Here is a 20,538-nt window from a genome sequence, read left to right on the forward strand (position 1 = left end):
GATTGAACTGTGGTAAGTGATGGTTATGTAAGCGGTTTGATTGAAATGTGTGATGAGATAAAAGCTACAGTCTATAATGGTTTGGCAAGATTAGGTCAAAAATGATTTGACACATTTCTTGAAAGTAAAAAACAAAACAAAAAAAAAGGTAAACCAGACCCAAAAGGTTTCATTTGGCCAGTGATAATATGGGCTATAAAGCTAGGTTTGCCAACTTTTACGCAACGTGAATATGGATCGCTTGAGTATTTTCAGCTATTTAATGGGGGGTGGGGGCTATTAGTTTTTAATATACATTAGTTTGTCATAAGCACTTCACAAAAAAGTTTGAAGTAAATTTATTTGGAGAGGAAACCATGGATTGGACATGACTAGACGAAAAGCATATTTCCAGTCGTTAAAACCTAGTTCAGAACCACAGGAAATCAGAAATGGACACTTTGCCATACTATTAATGATTTTTATTTAATTTTTTTCATTGGGACTTGTACTCCTAGGAAACCACTCCTAGTGAATTGATGGTATACAGTATATTTAATATATACTTATTTAATATAGGTTTGGTTTGTAGGCTCTCAGACTATGTCTTTTGTATTTGTTTTTTCACAACAAAAGTCTCTAGTTGCAAAGTGGTCTGAAAACCCAGGCATGAATTCAGGGGGTATTTGCTCAGTGATGCACCTAGATTTATCATGGGCTAGCTTTTGATCTGCATCCACCAACAGCTCTCTACCAGCCCAGCCCTCAGTCTCCTCAAATAACAAGTGATAAAACTGCTTAGAGGAATCTGTCTTCTACCCCTTTCTCACTTGGCCCCAGGCCCCTACACTACAGCACTTAGTGGGGACTCTTAAGTGGTATCAGGGGTGTGCTGTTTGGACAGTAACCCAAGCCAGTACAAACACAAACCAAATATATCCACAGGACAGCACTCTGCTGTTAGTAAGTGCGTATCTGGGTGAAGACTGGCACTAGAGAAGTAGAGTAGAAGCAATCAGATGACTATGAAGTAAGAAAGTTCCTGATTTTTGTTATATAGACTGAAGGGGATAAACAAAGGAGTCTGGGATGAACTTTGCTCTGGGCTTCAAATCAGCGATGGGAGACTCTAGTTCAATGGAGAACCTAGAAAAGCAGCTCATCTGCCCCATCTGTCTGGAGATATTTACCAAGCCTATGGTCATCTTACCCTGCCAGCACAACCTCTGCAGCAAGTGTGCCAATTATGTTTTTCAGGTAATTCCTATTGGTTCATTATATTACAGGACTTGATTACAGGGTAGTGTCCTATTTGCCCAAACTAGGTTTGCATCAATCTGTAGTATTCGGAAGCATCAAAGGTATTGGTACAGTAACTACAACTTTGTGAACTGTGAATTTGACCTTTAAATCTGAAGTGTGCAATTATTTCTGTTAAAATAGGTTCTCCTTTTTTATATGCGATATGTCGCAATAAATATTTCCACTTCTATAAATCAATATTTTTATGATTACTTCTTATCCATTTAAGTTTACTATCACAGTACATCTATTTCTTTGTTTATTATATGACAGATGAGTGTCATATTCATACAATAATTACTATATCATGTTGATTTTCTGCACAATGGTGGTGAATTTTCAGAAATCATTGTGCATGTACACACATATTATACATGCTATTTGTTACTCAAGGTGAATGCATGAATTTATATAACATTTATCTGATACTACACTCAAAGCACTTTAACATAGTGAACAGGGGACTCTCAACCACCACCAGTGTGCAGCATCCACCTGGATGATGCAACAGCAGCCATAGTGCACAAGTACACTAATCACACACCAGCTATCGTAGGAGAGTAGAGTGATAGTGCCAATTCATGGATGGGGATTATTAGGTGGCCATAATTGATAAAGACCAATGGGGGGAATTTGGCCAGGACACCAGGGTACACCCCCACTCTTTACAAGAGGTGCCCTGGGATTTTTAGTAACCACAGAGAGTCAGGATCTCAGTTTAACATCTCATCCGAAGGACAGTGTCCCCATCACTATACTAGGGCATTAGGACCCACACGCTGAGCACCCTGTGCTTGCCTCACTAACACCTCCTCCAGCAGCAACCTTAGTTTTCCCCTGGTGGTCTCCCATCCAGGTACTGACCAGGCTCAAACCTGCTTAGCTTCAGTGGGTAACCTGTCTAAAGCTACAGGGTGATATGGCTGCTGACTAGGTGCTGTTGTTGTTTCATTGATTGACTTGTTTTACATTTGACATTGCTATTTGACAAAGAAGCAACATGGAAGTAAACTATAGCAAGTGCAACACATGAACAGTATGATATGACTATTGTCATTTGGGTGTGCTGCTGAAATTCTGTAAGTTGTATGTCTATTTAGTCTCAATAAGTACCTGGAAAAAAATACATATGTGTGTAACTTATGTGATCAGTGTAGCTCATTATGCATTTGACTGCATGTTAAGTCTCATAAAATTTCAGCGTGAAAGTAATGAATTCCATTCTATCATTTGTTGTATCATCTCTTAGGATATATGAAAAATAGAATGCAAAAATAGAACAGAATATACTCTATTTTATTATGTTATTATTGTCTTGAAAAGGCTTTGAAATGTTTACAATATCTGGGCATTTTGTAGATCCATTTGTGATAGATATCAGTGCTGGGTCGCTAAAAACCGAGGTATGTATTTTGGCAAAATGCTCTTGCATTTAAGGGTTAAAGGAGCAATATGTAACATTGATATCAAGCGTTTATAATGGGTACTGCAGCCCAATTTAAAAATATTGGAGAGAGTTGTCTCCCCTGCCCCCTCCTCCCCAGACTCAAAGCTCACACGGGTTGCTAGGTTGAGGACACACAACAGGAATGAGCAAACTGACAATGGCAAGCGACGAGCCTTACACTGTAAGTTGATCAGCTAATGTATCTGTTTGCAATGTTTTTATTGTTTGCAAATTATAAACCAGCTCATGTGGATCTTTTAAATCTCTGTCAATGTCAGCTAGATGTATTGCTGGCTTCCATGGCTGCAGCATGCTGTGTTTGCAAGCACACTAATTTGTTTCAAATCTGGCAACCCGGGGTGTCCAAATACTATTGGGAAATGGGCAGTGGGCAGGATCATACAGGCCAAAACACATTTCAAAGTAGAATATACTGGCTGTAGTATTGTTTTCGGAGAAGCCAGTATTTCAACTTGGCATGTTTCCTAAATCTCTGATAACATATTATGATAATTTTATGATTTAGTACAGTAAATATATGACATATTGCACCTTTAAAGGAATGTTCCATTGATAGTGGTCAAACAATATGGGTTTTTAATGGCTGATGCTGAAACTGATATCTAAAGAGCAGACTGGCCAATGGCTGATAAAATTTTGCTATATTCATAATACAATTTAATGATATCAAATAAGATGTGCACAAAATTGCTGAATTTAAACAAACATGTATTTTATACTTTATTTAAAATTCACACACACACACAAAAAAATGAATAGTTTGTGGAATGACTACTGTATATCGTCCAGATGGCATAGTTATCGGCAAATGCTGATCATTTTAGAAAAGATAGATAAATAATTGTCTGTGGCTTACATTCCTTTAAAGATCATTTGATGCACATAATATGGCAATGTAGAAACACAAAATGTAGTCCATATATTCAGAAATTACATTGACTTGTACAATTGCAGATTGCTTAATTAACCTTTGTGCTGCATCCCCTTGTTTTCTTTCATTGGTTCAGACCTCCAACCCCCTTTGGCAAAACCGGGGCTCTACCTCTGTGTCTACAGGGGGGCGTTTCCGTTGCCCATCCTGTCGTCATGAGGTGCTATTAGACAGGCATGGTGTATATGGCCAACAGAGGAACCTATTGGTGGAGAATATCATTGATATCTACAAATCAGAGTTTACCAGGTCAGTATAGTAGGAAGTATCTCAGAAGCACTGGCTTTATCTGGATTTGATCCACAAACCAATATCAAGCATTTCTCTTCTGAAAGTGCACTGATATGAATGAAATCTATTTGTAGTACATACTTCAAAGGCATCTCTTCTGAATAGAGATCCAGCAATGCCCTGAGTAAGCCCTTAAGCCATGTGTAAGTGACACAAATCTGTGATTTGCCCGCATGTGGGAGATTTTATGCCACGTCATGTAACTCAGAGATATGGGGCCTGAGGCTCTTGTGAGTGCTGCCATCCTTTGCCAAAAACACTAAATATAACTAGGACGCATTATCCCTGTGGCAATAAACTATGTCATGAGACCTGTGAAAAATAAGCATAATTGGGTGTATTAGACATATACTTTCAGGCCGTTTGCAACAAATGGCAAGGAGCTTATTATGAATAATTTAACACTATTAGCATCTTTGACTTAGAGAAGGTCACCTGAATGTAAAATTAAAGGAATATTCTGGGTTCAACACAAGTGAAGCTCAAATGACAGCATTTGTGGCATAATGTTGATTACCACAAAAATATATTTTGACTTGCCCCTCCTTTTCTTTAAAAAAAAGGAAATATCTTACAATGGAAGTGAATGGAGGCCTATATTTGAACGGTAAAATACTCACTTTTTCAAGTATAGCCACAAGATGTAAACAATATGCATGTAAACATGATTTTAGTGTGCTAAAATCACTTACTAACCTTTTCTGTGTAAAGTTATAGCCAATTTTACAGCTTCGTTGCCATGACAATGTAATGTCAACAAAACCTAAAATGACTGTAAAAATTACAATTTATACAACTTTACAGCTCAAATTATACATGTTTTAACAGAAGAATTAATGTAAGTGCTTTTATAAAATTATAAGCTTCACATTTCTGCCTTGAAATCCTCCAAAAAATTGGCCCCATTCACTTCCATTGTAAGTGCCTCACTGAAACCTGATTTTTTGCTTATTTTAAGTAGTCGAAATTCATTTTTGTGGTAATCAACATTATGCCACAAATGCTGTCGATTGAGCTTAACTTGCATTGAACTTGGAATATTCCTTTAATTTCAGGGACACAAGTTGAGGTAATATGATTGAAAGGGTATTCTTTTTAGTTTATCTGATCAAACATATATATTATTTTAAAAGATTCAGTGATAAATGTGGATAAAAAAAAACTGGCTTTGAAACATTCATATGAAAAAAATCTAAAAATGAAAATATTTATTTCTGACTGAATATTGTTTGACTTTAAAATACATCCAATTTCAGAAGTAAAAGTGTGTTGCAAATGCTATTTCACGTTGACTCATTGAGGTATTTAAAGAAGATTTCAAGGATGTCTCAGTTTTCTGACATTGTAATAAAAACATATCCTGTATTTTGAGTTTATGAAAAAATGGTCAATAGTAACAAGACCAATGTAAAAGCTACATTAAGTAACCAGTATTAATACATTTAGTCTTTTCTAACCTGTTATTATCAACCATGCCATCATGACATAATTTCTTATACCTGTCCTTTCAAGAGACATCCTCTGGATGGCAGTCTTTCATAAAGATAGTGTGTGATTTGAACAGGCCATTTGCCAAGACCCTGAAACATACATCCCATCTCTCACCAATTGACAAGACAGATTAAGACATAGATCAAGACCGATGCTTGTTGAAAATGTCTATGTTGACTAACGTCTCATTTTAGGAAAGAATATCGAATATCATATTAGTTGGAAATGCCTTAAGCTTCAAAATTTCACATCAGCACCCATTACGGTTAATCATCCTAGGGGATGTGATATTTTACCTTTGATGTCCCAAAAAAGGATGCTTGTAGTATGTAGTTTATCATTACATACGCATCTAAAAGTCCACTTTAGGTCTGTGAACTGCAGTGAGTCCATTGAGTCCCATTGCGTCCAATCAGTTGTGTCCAGATTAAAGTTTGGAAGATGAATGCATATGCATATGTTACCATTGCCCTCTCAGTATAACATATGGGAATAGTTCCTCTGTTTAACAGCACCTTGTCATTTCTGTGTTTCCATAGGCCACTTCTGCCCAAAACAGAGCAAAAACAGCTGATGTGTGACCAGCATGAAGAGGAGAAGATCAACATCTACTGCCTCACTTGTCAAACGCCCCACTGCAAGTCATCTACCTGAGACAGAAGGTAGATGACATGGATTCTGTGTAATATAATGGAAACATAAAGTAGTTTCGTTGATCCAAGATTTTTTATTAATTGTTTATGGTGTTGATGAGGCATGCATTACTATTACTTTTGCTCATGCTTAGGATTTGTGGTTTGTTCCAAATCATTAACCCTAAAGTGTTAAACATGGTGCATAAATTCTTCTATGGGCATGAATAATGCCTCAAATTGTGCTACTTATTGAGGAGAGGTATGCTATTACTTTTCTGAGAGATCAGACTAGCAATTTTCACCTGGCGAATGATATAATAGGCCCAAAGACTTACAGCACATTGACGGAAGGATTTGTTTAATATCTGATTTGAATTAGACTCCAAGACTACAGGGAAAAAATCCTCAAATTTACATTAAGACAATTAATGACCCATTAAAAAGACATTGTATTTTATAGATTTTTTTTAGAGTAGCACTGTGTTTGTTATACTTTGTTACAGTAATGACTTCAGCAGAAAAAACAGACTGTTCTGGGACTGTGAGTGAGTGTGGTGTCACACTGTGAACTAGACAGATGTGTGTATAGCACACTGCCCAGCAGGTTTCAGACACTACAAGGGGCTTGATCTCACCTAACTGCTCTAGCATCAGCACCCACCCACATGCAAACACACGCACTTACACCACCAACCCGGCCTCCTGCCTCAACCAACTGCTGCCTTATCTAGACTGGCCTCACTGCAGTGGTTATCAATTTAACTTATTTTACTGTTGTATCCACCTAGAAAAACCCGGCCTCCTGCCTCAACCAACAGCTGTCTCCTATGATATTCTCTCTGAGTAAATTCTTTGTTTTATCATCTGCCAGGCAAGAACTTTAGGTCCAGTTGCTTAGAAAAGTAATAGCACACTTCTTCTCAACAAACCACACAAATTAATGTATGTATAGGGCACAAATGTAATATTTGGTCCTAAATGTAATAAAAGCACTAAATATAATAACTTATAGTCCTAAATGTATTAAAAGACCTGAATGTAATAATGCATGTAATGTAATAATGCACTGTAAACCCTAATGTTGTCACTACTGGAAAAAGCAAGTTATCTTAATTAAACATTACTTGGAATGTCAGGTTTTGGGTTCATAACTTAAATTTCTTGAACTTACTTATTTTTTTAAATCTTTAGACTTAAGATTTTGTTTTGTTATATTAATATCTCAAACTATTCAGTACAAAATTGAGGCTATGGGGAATACACACAAATTGAATTATTTAATTATGTTTCCTTGGTCAAAGGGAAAATATGGGGGCATTTAAATGGTAGAATGAATAGATATCATAGTTTTAGCTCTTTGTAGTACTATTTATGTTGTGTTGGTGCAAATAGTTGTTTTGTGTGATGTCACCATTGGGGTGATCTATGTCCCTTTGGTAAAATTGGACCCTCTACTGGAACTCTATTTCAGTTCACCTTGTACATGTGCAACTAACATACAGGGATATACTGTATGCATTTCTGAGGAGAAATACGTTTATGTAATGTTTGCCCAAGAATCAGTTATAATCTTCATTATTTAAGCTGATATTGCACTGACATTTTTTTTTACCTTAAGGTAACAGTTGTAGGTTACCACTTCTTGCAGTATGACCTAAATTTTAGTCCATGCAATTAAAAGTTGAAACAAAAACATCTCCTTGCATCTAGATACCTTAACTTAAATAGATAAGTTCATTCTTAATTACAAAAGTTTTGGAGACACCATTACTCAGTTTTTATATATATATATATATATTTATGCATTTGGCAGACGCTTTTATCCAAAGCGAATTACAGTGCTCTTATTACAGGGACAGTCCCCCTGGAGCAACGTGCCTTGCTCAAGGACACAATGGTGGTGGCTGTGGGAATTAAACCAACAACCTTTTGCTTACCAGTTCAGTGCTTAGTCCACTACGCTACCCACCACTCCAATTCAATTAAGGGAACTAGTTTACTCAATGAACTGCATAGAGTCAACTTCTTAGGGATTTCAGTGTGTAATAAAGGCCCTAAATGTAATACTTTTTGGTCCTAAATATAACAAAGGCCCTAAATGTAATCATTTTTGGACAAATTTTATTGATAATCTCAAAAAATGCATTCTTGACCTACATGATATTGAGTTCTTGGCCTACTGCACTTCTTGTGGCATAGCTAATAATGAAGGTCTTCGTACCAGGGTGTAACTGGCCCAGAGAAATGACTCATTCCTCCCTGTTGTGTTTGAGTCATAGCAGCTTCTTCAGCTCTTTACTTTTTTGTCTCTCAGTTTTGATCTTGGTAAGTGCTTGTTCTCAGCACTCTCACTCTCTTCAGCAGATACCAGATGAACAATGACTAAACCTACCAGCCTTTCCCAATAAAAAAACATGTGTATTGTGGACACCATATGGCCGTCTGTTATTTGTGATGTTCTTACACTGAAGGTCAATTTTTCACTACAGGAAATAGTCTATTGTCATGTCTGCCTCTAAGAGAAAGAGTCTCCTTGATATAGAGGTACCAGGATAATGTAATGGTTGATTCCCAAATGCAACAATGGCAAGCTGGCACCCAAAGGGCCATACTTTCAGCCAGGTGGCAATGATGACATTTTACCTCCTTTAGTCATGGTCCACTATAAACAGTGAATCACTCATTTCAAATGCAAATCAGCGAAGTTTGATAAGTCATGATGGGTAACATTCTTACAATCTCGGCTTTTAGTTCACATGCTGTTCTCTTGTCGTAAGTGTGAGTATCACAACTAATAAAGCCAAGTCTGACATGGCTTTCTTGTGAAAGATGACACTTTGTAGCGCAATGGTCATTTATTTTTCTTCCTTTTATTATTAAGACCTGTCACAATTGATTAAATTCTGCTCTGTTTTGTTTAGACAGAGCTAAGTGATGCCATTTCCATCTTGGTGGCCGGAAATGACCGAATACAGGCACTGGTCTCACAGATGGAGGATATTTGTAGGACCGTCAAGGTGAGAATGGCAAAGTAATGTGATGATAAAACACAGCAATTACACCATTGTTTGTCAGGGGTGACAAATGCTTGTGTTTAAAGGTGAAGTGAGTAATTTCTGCTTCACTAGCACCAAATGGAAAAAACTGTTATTATTTGCAAAAATAATAATTATTTTTAAACACGTTTCCCCGAATTCTGATTTTATGGGGTCTTTAACATGGAAAAATAGCATACTTCACTTTTAACTTGCATTTAATTCAGACTGAAACAATCACTGACAATCGTTTGCAGGAGAATAGTAGGCGTCAGATGCAGCACATCTATGCAAAGTTTGATGAACTTTATGGCATCTTGGAAGAGCATAAAAGAGAACTAATAGAGAGCATCGGCCGTGAACAGGACCAAAAATTGGGCCACGCCTACTCCCTCATTTGTCGCCACGGAGACCACTTGGAGATGTCTGTCAAACTGGTGGAGACAGCCATCCAGTCCATGGAGGAACCTCAGATAGCTGTGTTCCTGCAGGTACATCTTAGACTAAATAGAATCTGCACACATAATCAAATAATAAAAATCAGAGAAAGATAGATAGGTAAAGTAAGACAAACTTTGATGTTGGCTTGACATAGCCTTATCTGAAAGTTTAAACAAGTTTTAAAAGTTTGAAGATTGTAAGTTCTACACACATTACAGTAAGACAATCCGCCAGCTAGCTATCAAGCTAGATAGCCAGACGGATCATCACATAGAATCAGATAAACCATCATATAGGGAGAGAGAAAGAGAGAGAGCAAAGGCCTTCTGTCGGTTGTTTACATTTGAATTTTTTCACAGTTGGTGTTTGAATTAATAAGCATTCCTTTGGCCTGTTTAAACATTTCGGCAATGTAAGTCTATGGGATTTTTCTAATTTTTGATCATCTGCTGTGTGAAAACCATAAGTCCTGTCAGTTAGACAAGACAAAGCAGGTCTGTACCAGGTTTGGTGGATATAGCTCGAAAGCTCTAGGTGGAGTTAGTGTCAGAAGTGTTGGTCTTGGTTTAGCGATAAAAAAAACTAAAAAAACTAAATCACATTTGTAGAATAACAGAATAACAGCTTCGTCAAGCCAACATAATGAGTCTTAATAATGTTTCAGTCCCCAAGGGATATCTTCAGTGCTTCCAGGCTTCTTAACTAGCTTAACCTGATAAGATTTTTCATGGTCCACCAACTTGACCAGCACCATACAGCTTGGAAATTAACGCTGGTCTGAGATGGTTTTTCAGTTGGGTACATTTTTATGTTTTCTGAAGAACTGCCAAAAAAAAACTTTTGGATGGTTGCTGAGGCATTGCTAGGCAGTTGCTTTCTGGGCCAATTCAAAAGAGACAATACGTCTCTATGATTTTGTGGTTGCTAGATAAACAGGTAAGTCCAAGTCTTTGTAATTTTTTGCTTGTTTTATAGTCAACCAGGAAAAAATCCCAGTACCATTGCTTTGAAAAATAATAGCAGCACGCCTTTTCCTCAGCAACTGCTTGATTTAAGGTACCATTCATTGCTGAGTTACACAGTAAAGTTACTTTCTTAGGGGCTTTGGGGTTTTGTTTTAAACCCCTACAAAGTCTTGAGCTATTGGCCTCCAAATAGTGCAGAAACCTAGAGACACTGCATTACCTTATATGTCCTTGTATTACATAGTCACTGTATCTAATTCACACAAATCTTTGGCATCAATAATCAATGGTTGTTCACTTGTGAACATCTGACATGTTTTTATTGAGCTGTGTGGAGCTAATGCTTCAACACCTCACCAGGGATGCTGGTGGCAGAGCTTGTTGTTTTAGAGTCACCAGAGATGCTTGATGCAAATGATGAAACCCTTGCATATGCTGTCTGCAGATTGATGCAGTGCCTGTTGCTACATTGCAAGCATCCTTTAATGGCAAGACCCAGGGGGTCTGTCATTGATTAGCAGAGCTTCTTAAAGCTGAAAGCGGTACAGGAGCCCAGTCCTTTGACTGGTGGCTCAAACCAACAATACTTTGCAGAAATATATTTTAAATGAAGGTGATGGAAAGACATAATTGTTTTTTGAAACAGCTTTCTCTATAAAGTGCCAGTGATGATGTCATTTTGGACGGCAGTGATGTCGCATAATGGGTGCTATTGATGATGTCATAATGGGCGCCAGTGATATCATAATGGATGCCAAGTGAAAATGTCATAATGGGTGCCAGTGATGATGTCATAACGGACGCCAGTGACGATGTCATAATGGATGCCAGTGATGATGCCATAACGTATGCCAGTGACGATGTCATAATGGGCGTCAGTGACGAATTCATAATTGGTGCCAGTGATGATGTCATAATGGATGCCAGTGACGATGTCATAACTGGCGCCAGTTATGATGTCATAATGGGCACCATTACTTATGTCATTATTCCTGTGAGGATGTGACAATTCCAGTGACGATGTTGTAAAAAAAGGAAAAGGGAATCTGGATAAATAATTTTCATATCCGTTCCGGAGCAGAACTTCAATAAATTGCCCTTGAAGGTCTCTGCATTGTTCTGTCTTTTCTGAGCGCTGAAGTAAATCAGTTATTGTTAATTCACACATTTAATTCCGTTATTCATTTTATCTGACTCCAATTTTATATTAATCTGACTCCAATTTTAAGTTGACCTCTAATTTATATTTAAGCTCAAATTAATTTCTGATCATTCTTTTAATTTAACATTTTTAGGTTATTGATTACTCTAAATCCTCTTCTATTCATTGTCCTTTTGATCTTTGGAGACTTACGCCGGCCGTTATTAAATTACGTAAACCTCCCGAAAATGGATAGCCAGTTCCGTTCTTAGTCAGCGGTTGTAGGGTTAACTAATATCGTCTGGTTTGGCTTTTCTCATAACCAGACGATATTGCCACTTAGTCACGTACATACAACTTGCTAAGACGGGCGGTGAGCAGTGACAGAGTCTTTAAATGGCTTTCTCCTACCCGGTTGTCCTGAGTGGTTTCTCCTATATTAAAGCTCCAGTATGGTCTACCCTGGTCTATTGAAATTCAAATCCTACCCGGCTGTCCTAGGTGGTTGTCCTACCTGGTTGTCCTAGGTGGTTGTCCTACCTGGTTGTCCTGAGTGGTTTAAATTCAAACTGAGAGTCTTTAAATGGCTTCCTCCTATATTAAAGCTCCAGTAATGATTTCAGAGGAATTCAGAATAAATCAAATAATAACAATTTATTTGTCAGGTAGGATATAAAACATTGTTGCAGAAATTCAAATCAAAGCCAATTTCACATGACAAATAAAAGACAAGTCAAAGAAACATACCTGACAAAACTACATGCAGCGGTACACCATGGGAGATCTGTATACAGATTCCCAGAACTTCATGCCAACTTTCCTTAAATATCCAGACAGAATAAACATTGTGTACCAAATGGTATTATCCTTTGAACAATGAGGATTTGGGGGTGAATGGGTCCTTGACTTCCTGGGGTTTAACCTTGTTAACATACAGGAGATAATTTCAATTGTAGGTCAAGGAGGGGGAGACACCTCCAGAATTATGCAGTATTTGGCAAAGACCTTATAACTTTGTTACCACTGGTTTTATCAACATGGGAAAGAGACCACTATACCAGTCGCACGGAGACCTCTTAAATGATATCAAACACATACAGTTGCATTCTTTGTTTTCATGGTATTTGTTATATTTTTACATATAAATCTTGAGTCTTTTGTGTTGGTCCAGAGCTGATGAAGGGGAGAAGGGGGGGCAGCAAGGTGATTTGCAATTTATCACACTGTGGTGATATTCAGGTGTAGATTTCAGCTTTTGTGAGAGAGTTCTATGATGTTGATTCTCGCAGAGTTCTTTGACTTTTACCGGAAATGGCGCCTTTTGGTTGTAGACATTCTGGTGCCAGCCTTACAATGTCATAATTGCCACCAGTGATGATGTCATAATGGACGCCAGTGACGAATTCATAATGGACACCAGTGATGATGTCATAATGGATGCCAGTGACAATGTCATAATGGGCACCATTAATTATGTCATTATTCCTGTGAGGATGTGATAATTCCAGTGACGATGTCATAGTGGGCACCAGTGATGGTGTCATAATGGATGCCAGTGATGATGTCATAATGGGCGCTAGTGATGATATCATAATGGACGCCAGTGACGATGTCATAATGGGTCGAGTTATGATGTCATAATGGGCGCCAGTGACGATGACATAATTCCAGTGACAATTTCATAATTCCAGTGACGATATCATAGTGGGCACCAGGGATGATGTCATAATGGATGCCAGTGACAATGTCATAATGGATGTCAGTGACAATGTAATATTGGGTGCCAGTGACGATGTCATTATTCCAGTGATGATGTCATTATGGACACCAGTGACATTGTCATAATGGGTGCTAGTGATGATGTCATAATGGACGTCAGTGACAATGTCATAATGGGTGTCAGTGACAATATCAGAGTTCCAGTGACGAGGTCATAATGGGCAGTGATGATGTCATAATGGACACCAGTGACAATGTCATATTGGGTGCCAGTGATGATGTCATAATGAACGCCAGTGACGATGTTGTAATGGGTGCCAGTGATGATGTCATAATGGACTTCAGTGAAGATGACATAATTTCAGTGATGATGTCATGATTCTAATTACGATGTCATAATGGGTGTCTGTGATAATGTCATAATGGGTGCCAGTGACAATGTCATAATGGGTGCCAATGATGATGTCATAATTCCAGTGCTGATGTCATTGCCGATGTCATAATTTCAGTGATGATGATATTATCGACGCAGTGATGGTCATAATGGGTGCCAGTGACAATGTCATAATGGGTGCCAGTGATGATGTCATAATCTATGCCAGTGATGATGTCAAAAACATTAAGACATTAAAACATTGTCACTGGCATTGTGATATCATCACTGTTGCCCGTTATTACATCATCACTGGCATTCATGATGACATCGTCACTGTCATTAACTATGACATCATCACATTATGGCATCATAATAAATAATAATAAATGCCAGTGATTATGGCATAATGAATGCCAGTGATGATGTCATAATGAATGACAGTGACAATGTTTTAATCAATGCCACTGACAATGTCGTAATGGATTGCTGTGATAATGTCAAAATGGTATGTCTGCTTCAGCTGCTGATGTCAGCTGTGTTCCCTTTTTGTTTCCAATTCCTCTGCAATCTTCTCTTTTTTTTTAATCAAATACTCTATACTTTTGTTGCCTTGCAAGCATATCTAGTCTTACATTGGTGCTGTAAGACAAACATGATGCCTCCAACCTTCCAGTGGTCTTGTTTGTTGAAAGTTTATGCAACATTTGCAATAATGTATACATCAGCATGAATCAATTTCTTTCCTCAAAAAACCTCTTAGATAAATGCTTACGCTCTAGCTGTGTCTTGTTTCATGCCATGCTCCACCTGCGCACCTGACTCATAAGCAGCCACAGAGAGACAGAGGAACCGCCACCTATTGCCATCAGTCACTTTTATGTTTGTCTGAGTGGTGCCACGTCTTCACTGCTCTGTCCTTGACAGGATCACAGACACTGCCAAGGCCTCCAACATTGAATGGCCAGAGGCAGGCTATGAGAACATGGCCCGCTTCATCATTAACACAGAGGATGTGGCTGACATGCTGAGAGGCATCGACTTCCAAACAGGTAATGGCTTTACAGCTATGATGATATAATCTGTGGACATGCTGACATCATCTCCAAATATATACAGAGGTGCACCATTAACTCCAGTTATTTGCGTCTTTAGGCTTGTTGTATATCTGAACACACAAGACAAGAGTACATGGGCTTTTCCTTGAGACAATATGAAAATCACAATCATTAATTGTTGCACATGTCAATGAGATGGCAGACCGTTTAATTTTAAATGAATATCTTGCCCCAAACTAAAAATCTTGTCATCATTTATTTACTCGTAAGTCATTCCAAACTAGTATGGTTTTCTTTCTTCTGTGGAATGCAAAAGAAGAAGTTTTAAAGAATGTCCTGGCTGCTCTTGAGCTCCAAAAAATTACAAAAAAGCACCAAAAAAGTACAATTTAAGTAGTCCATCTTACTCATGACTATATTCTAAGTCTTCTGAGTGAGGTCATACAATAGCTTTGTGCGAGGTGCAAACCGAAATGTAAATCATTTGCTGAAAATCTACCTCTCCTCCTTAGTTCATTTGTACATTAAAATATAAAGGGAAGGAATGATGAGTCTGCACTGTTTTTGGATCTATGCACCTGGATAATTGGATTATACACTATATTGCCAAAAGCATTCGCTCATCTGCCTTTAGACGCATATGAACTTAAGTGACATCCCATTCTTAATCCATAGGGTTTAATATGACGTCAGCCCACCCTTTGCAGCTATAACAGCTTCAACTCTTCTGGGAAGGCTTTCCACAAGGTTTAGGAGTGTGTTTATGGGAATTTTTGACCATTCTTCCAGAAGCGCATTTGTGAGGTCAGACACTGATGTTGGACGAGAAGGTCTTCGCTCTAATTCATCCCAAAGGTGCTCTGTCGGGTTGAGGTCAGGACTCTGTGCAGGCCAGTCAAGTTCTTCCACACCAAACTCGCTCATCCATGTCTTTATGGACCTTGCTTTGTGCACTGGTGCGCAGTCATGTTGGAACAGGAAGGGGCCATCCCCAAACTGTTCCCACAAAGTTGGGAGCATGGAATTGTCCAAAATCTCTTGGTATGCTGAAGCATTCAGAGTTCCTTTCACTGGAACTAAGGGGCCAAGCCCAGCTCCTGAAAAACAACCCCACACCATAATCCCCCCTCCACCAAACTTCACAGTTGGCACAATGCAGTCAGACAAGTACCGTTCTCCTGGCAACCGCCAAACCCAGACTCGTCCATCAGATTGCCAGATGGAGAAGCGTGATTCGTCACTCCAGAGAACGCGTCTCCACTGCTCTAGAGTCCAGTGGCGGCGTGCTTTACACCACTGCATCCAACGCTTTGCATTGCACTTGGTGATGTATGGCTTGGATGCAGCTGCTCGGCCATGGAAACCCATTCCATGAAGCTCTCTACGCACTGTTCTTGAGCTAATCTGAAGGCCACATGAACTTTGGAGGTCTGTAGCGATTGACTCTGCAGAAAGTTGGCGACCTCTGCGCACTATGCGCCTCAGCATCCGCTGACCCCGCTCTGTCATTTTACGTGGCCTACCACTTCGTGGCTGAGTTGCTGTCATTCCCAATCGCTTCCACTTTGTTATAATACCACTGACAGTTGACTGTGGAATATTTAGTAGCGAGGAAATTTCATGACTGGACTTGTTGCACAGGTGGCATCCTATCACAGTACCACGCTGGAATTCACTGAGCTCCTGAGAGTGGCCCATTCTTTCACAAATGTTTGTAGAAGCAGTCTGCATGCCTAGGTGCTTCATTGTATACACCTGTGGCCATGGAAGTGATTGGAACACCTGAATTAAATTATTTGGATGGGTGAGCGAATACTTTTGGCAATATAGTGTATATTTGTATACTTGGACTGGTGTTTGGCACAACGTTGTTTGCCACATTACTTACATTAAAATATAAGACATGTCATGCCAGATTTGACGTCAGTCACAATCCTTCACAAGTTGACCACTTTTTTGTCATTTTTGGAGCTCAGAAGTCCCCATCCCCTTTAACTTTCATTGTGTGGGGAAAAAAGCAACTCTGACATTCTGCCTGACATCTCCTTTTGTTGTCCACAGGAGAGAGAAAGTCATATGGGTTTGGAATGACTTAAGGCTGAATCAATGATGGCAAAATTTCCATTACTGGGTGAGCTATTGGTTTCAGTTGACATTACATTGCAACCCATTTCTGAAGAAAACTGATGTATGCACTTTTGTTACAGGTGAAGATGTGGGAAGACAGCAGTTATGAAGACCCTGATGTTCTGTTTACCTCACCTGCCCAGAGTGGTGAATCAGAGAGACGTTAACTTATTTTTAGTCCCAAGGTTAGTTTCAGATAAAATCATTGGCCTTTAAAGGAATTTGTCTTAGTACTGCCTCCAACATCCTAACCCTTATGATCATTAATGATGCCTGTAAAGTAAATATTTAAAGTTTCTCTTCTCCATTATAGTGAATCTGCCAGGTCATGTGGACATACCCCCCGATGACATGATCGTTCTTTGCAACAGTGTCCCTCACTGTATTAATGTGCACACTCTTCATCACCCACCAAACTCTATTACATATTTGCTGACTAAAATCTCTATAAGGGCACTATAAATGCTTGGATCAGGTTTATTCTGTGTTACAAGACATCATATTTGTTTTTCTTTTACAAACCAGTCATGTGCCAATTTGTGTCCAGTACGTTTTAACATTTTTATATGGACACTTCACTCTCAGAAATCAATATTGCATTTGAACTCTGTCAAAAGTGTTCATCAGATCTAGCAGTTGTAATGCATTTTATATTGATTATAATGGTACAAATGTATGTAAGATCTCATCCTAGTGGGGATTTTTTTCTTCTTCCAAGAGCAGTAATTTTTTGCCTTTACAGCTTTTGATACTTATGGCATTCCCTCAACAAACTTAATGAGTTATCTACCTGGGATGCTTTTTAAACAGTATTGAAGGAGTTTCTGTTATCACAAGCCCTTTTGACATTTAATCACGTGCAGGATAAGAATTATAGATATCTTATTACATTTTCACTAGTTAAAATGCTACTTATTGATATCTGTAAATGCATTTCAACACTAGATTTGGTATTTCAGATATTTGGACTTGGATTTCAGATATCATTGATTGAAGAGTAATTAAAAATATATTAAAAGGCTTTCTTACTAGTTACAATAACATACTGTATATACATACAGATACAGTATATGATATTAACATTGCCACTAGTGAAAACCAAATTACAGATATAAACATTTAGCATTTTTTTCTAATTCAGTTGTTGATTTCAGGAATAGACATTTGCACAAGTAACAATGTAGATGTTAATTTAAAAAATGATCGATTTTACTAATAAGTACAACATTGCTGATTTGTAAAACTGGAATTTCAACTAGTAAGAAAGTAATTATAGACATCTGTTATTGCATTTTTAACAGGAGTGAATTAAAGATCATTGTAACATTCTAATGAAAATGCAGTTACAGATATCAATAATTAGGTTTTTTAGTAGCTGAAAAGTTTTTACTAGAGCAAACCTAATTGCTGATTTCAAAAATGAGTATTTTTACTAGAAGTAATTCCATTGCTGATCTCAAGAATTTGCATTTTAACTAGTGAAAATTTTTTTTTTTTATATCAAGAATTAACATTTTTACTAGTGCATATGTATTTACTGATTTCAAGAATTAGCATTTTTGCTAGTAATTCCATTGCTGATATCAATAATTAGCATTTTAATGAGTGAAAATTCAATTGTAAATATCTATAATTCATAGCATGCATGTGATTAAACGTCAAAATGGCTTAAGATATACTGGGCACTTGTTGGCTGTTTTTCCTTCACTATCCAAATTATTTATGTTCAAAAGCATTCAAGTTAGTTTTTATTTTGTAAAGAAATTCATATGTTGGCACAATGTATATTTGTCTTCAAAACTTACTTCAAGCATTTAAGAATAAACCTTTAGATCAAAATGTCTATATTTTTGATTGGTAGTGTAGCATTTACCCAGGGGCATTTCCTCGTTTTTTTAAGAGGTGGGTATCCTGTCTTGTAGGGGTATCCTCAACTGTGCATGCTTTCTCTAAATAACCATTTAATCTACTTTACTTTAAAGGTCAGAAACCACCATTAATCAAGGCAGTGGGTCTGGGACAGCAGCTTCCTCTATGGTCATCAACTGATCTAATAGGACTTTATGTCTACAGAGTAAGATCAGTTTAAAGAACAGGGCTAAACTGCAGTGGCAGGTACTCAGAATCCTTTACGGTGGCTCCCCCTCCTCATTCGATGATCCATCTACCCCCACATGCATTCGAACCATGAGTTTACTTCCTCCCATTACTTAATAACTGCTCGGTCTCTGTACCACCAGTAAGGATATACGGCAGTGAGGATATATGACTGGATGCATGTGCTCACAGATGCTGACCTTGTCACTTGTGCTGTCAGTCCGCTGATGAATTCATGGAGTGAAATAGAGAGGGAAGGTAGTGTGAAAAAGGAGCATTCAGTCTGGGTATGTGCACAACAACTCCACACATGGAGTGTCCATTCCAAATGAGGATGGATCTTATTTTGAGGACGTGGTGCTTCATAAGCTGACATACCAGCCTTCATGTAATTTAAAGCTGTAATTTTTCCTTGAATCTGTGGATTTTTCAGGGTGTCAGAAGCAGGATGGAGACAAAATGGGGGATGGATGGTTTAACTTGCACTATTTACTTGCACTTAAAGGGATGCTAAAAATTAAATAAATAAATAATTAGATTGAGAATGTCTTGCTTCCTGTTCATAAAATTAAAGGAATATTCTGGGTTCAATACAAGTTTAGCTCAATTGGTAGCATTTTTATTTTTTTTATCCCCTTTTCTCCCAATTTGTAATGCCCAATTCCCACTACTTAGTAGGTCTTCATGGTGGCACGGTTACTCACTTGAATCCGGGTGGCGGAGGACAAGTCTCAGTTGCCTCCGCTTCTGAGACCGTCAATCCGCGCATCTTATCATGTGGCATGTTGTGCATGACACTGCGGAGACTCCCAGCATGCGGAGGCTCATGCTCCTCTCTGCGATCCATGCACAACTTACCACGCACCCCACTGAGAGCGAGAACCACTCATTGCGATCACGAGGAGGTTACCCCATGTGACTCTACCCTCCCTAGCAACCGAACCAATTTGGTTGCTTAGGAGACCTGGCTGGAGTCACTCAGCACACCCTGGATTCAAACTTGCGACTCCAGGGGTGGTAGTAAGCATCAATACTAGCTGAGTTACCCAGGCCCCCAATTGGCAGCATTTGTGGCATAATGTTGATTACTACAAAAATAATTTCAACTTGTCCCTCCTTTTCTTAAAAAGAAAAAATCAAGGGGGTCCTGGGTAGCTCAATGAGTAAAGATGCTGAGTACCACCCCTGGAGTTGAGATCGAATCCAAGGCATGCTGAGTGACAACAGCCAGGTCTTTAAGCAACCAAATTGGCCTGGTTGCTAGGGAGGGTAGAGTCACATGGGGTAACCCCCTCGTGATCACTATAATGTGGTTCTCGCTCTCGGTGGAGCACATGGTGAGTTGTGCGTGGATGCCGCGGAGAATAGCGTGAAGCCTCCACACGCCCTATGTCTCCGCAGTAACGTGTGAGATGCGCAGATTGACTGTCTCAGACGAAGAGGCAACTGAGATTCGTCCTCCACCAACCGGATTGAGGCGAGTCA

At 38.6% G+C, this 20,538-nt stretch overlaps 1 protein-coding gene across 1 annotated transcript; it reads left to right on the forward strand.

The window, feature by feature from the left end:
* Nucleotides 1–903: 903 nt before the first annotated feature.
* Nucleotides 904–19,689, forward strand: LOC127415598 (tripartite motif-containing protein 54-like). Its single transcript, XM_051654364.1, has 10 exons — nucleotides 904–1,236; nucleotides 3,757–3,929; nucleotides 6,002–6,099; nucleotides 8,412–8,422; nucleotides 9,019–9,114; nucleotides 9,390–9,623; nucleotides 14,699–14,823; nucleotides 16,891–16,960; nucleotides 17,037–17,141; nucleotides 17,270–19,689. The coding sequence occupies exons 1-7, from the start codon at nucleotides 1,069–1,071 to the stop codon at nucleotides 14,729–14,731; spliced, it is 813 nt and encodes a 270-aa protein (XP_051510324.1). The 5' UTR covers nucleotides 904–1,068; the 3' UTR covers nucleotides 14,732–14,823; nucleotides 16,891–16,960; nucleotides 17,037–17,141; nucleotides 17,270–19,689.
* The last annotated feature ends 849 nt before the right edge of the window (nucleotides 19,690–20,538 follow it).

The sequence above is a fragment of the Myxocyprinus asiaticus genome, chromosome 25 (genome assembly GCF_019703515.2).
Source record: "Myxocyprinus asiaticus isolate MX2 ecotype Aquarium Trade chromosome 25, UBuf_Myxa_2, whole genome shotgun sequence".
In the NCBI taxonomy this organism is placed as follows: Eukaryota; Metazoa; Chordata; class Actinopteri; order Cypriniformes; family Catostomidae; genus Myxocyprinus; species Myxocyprinus asiaticus.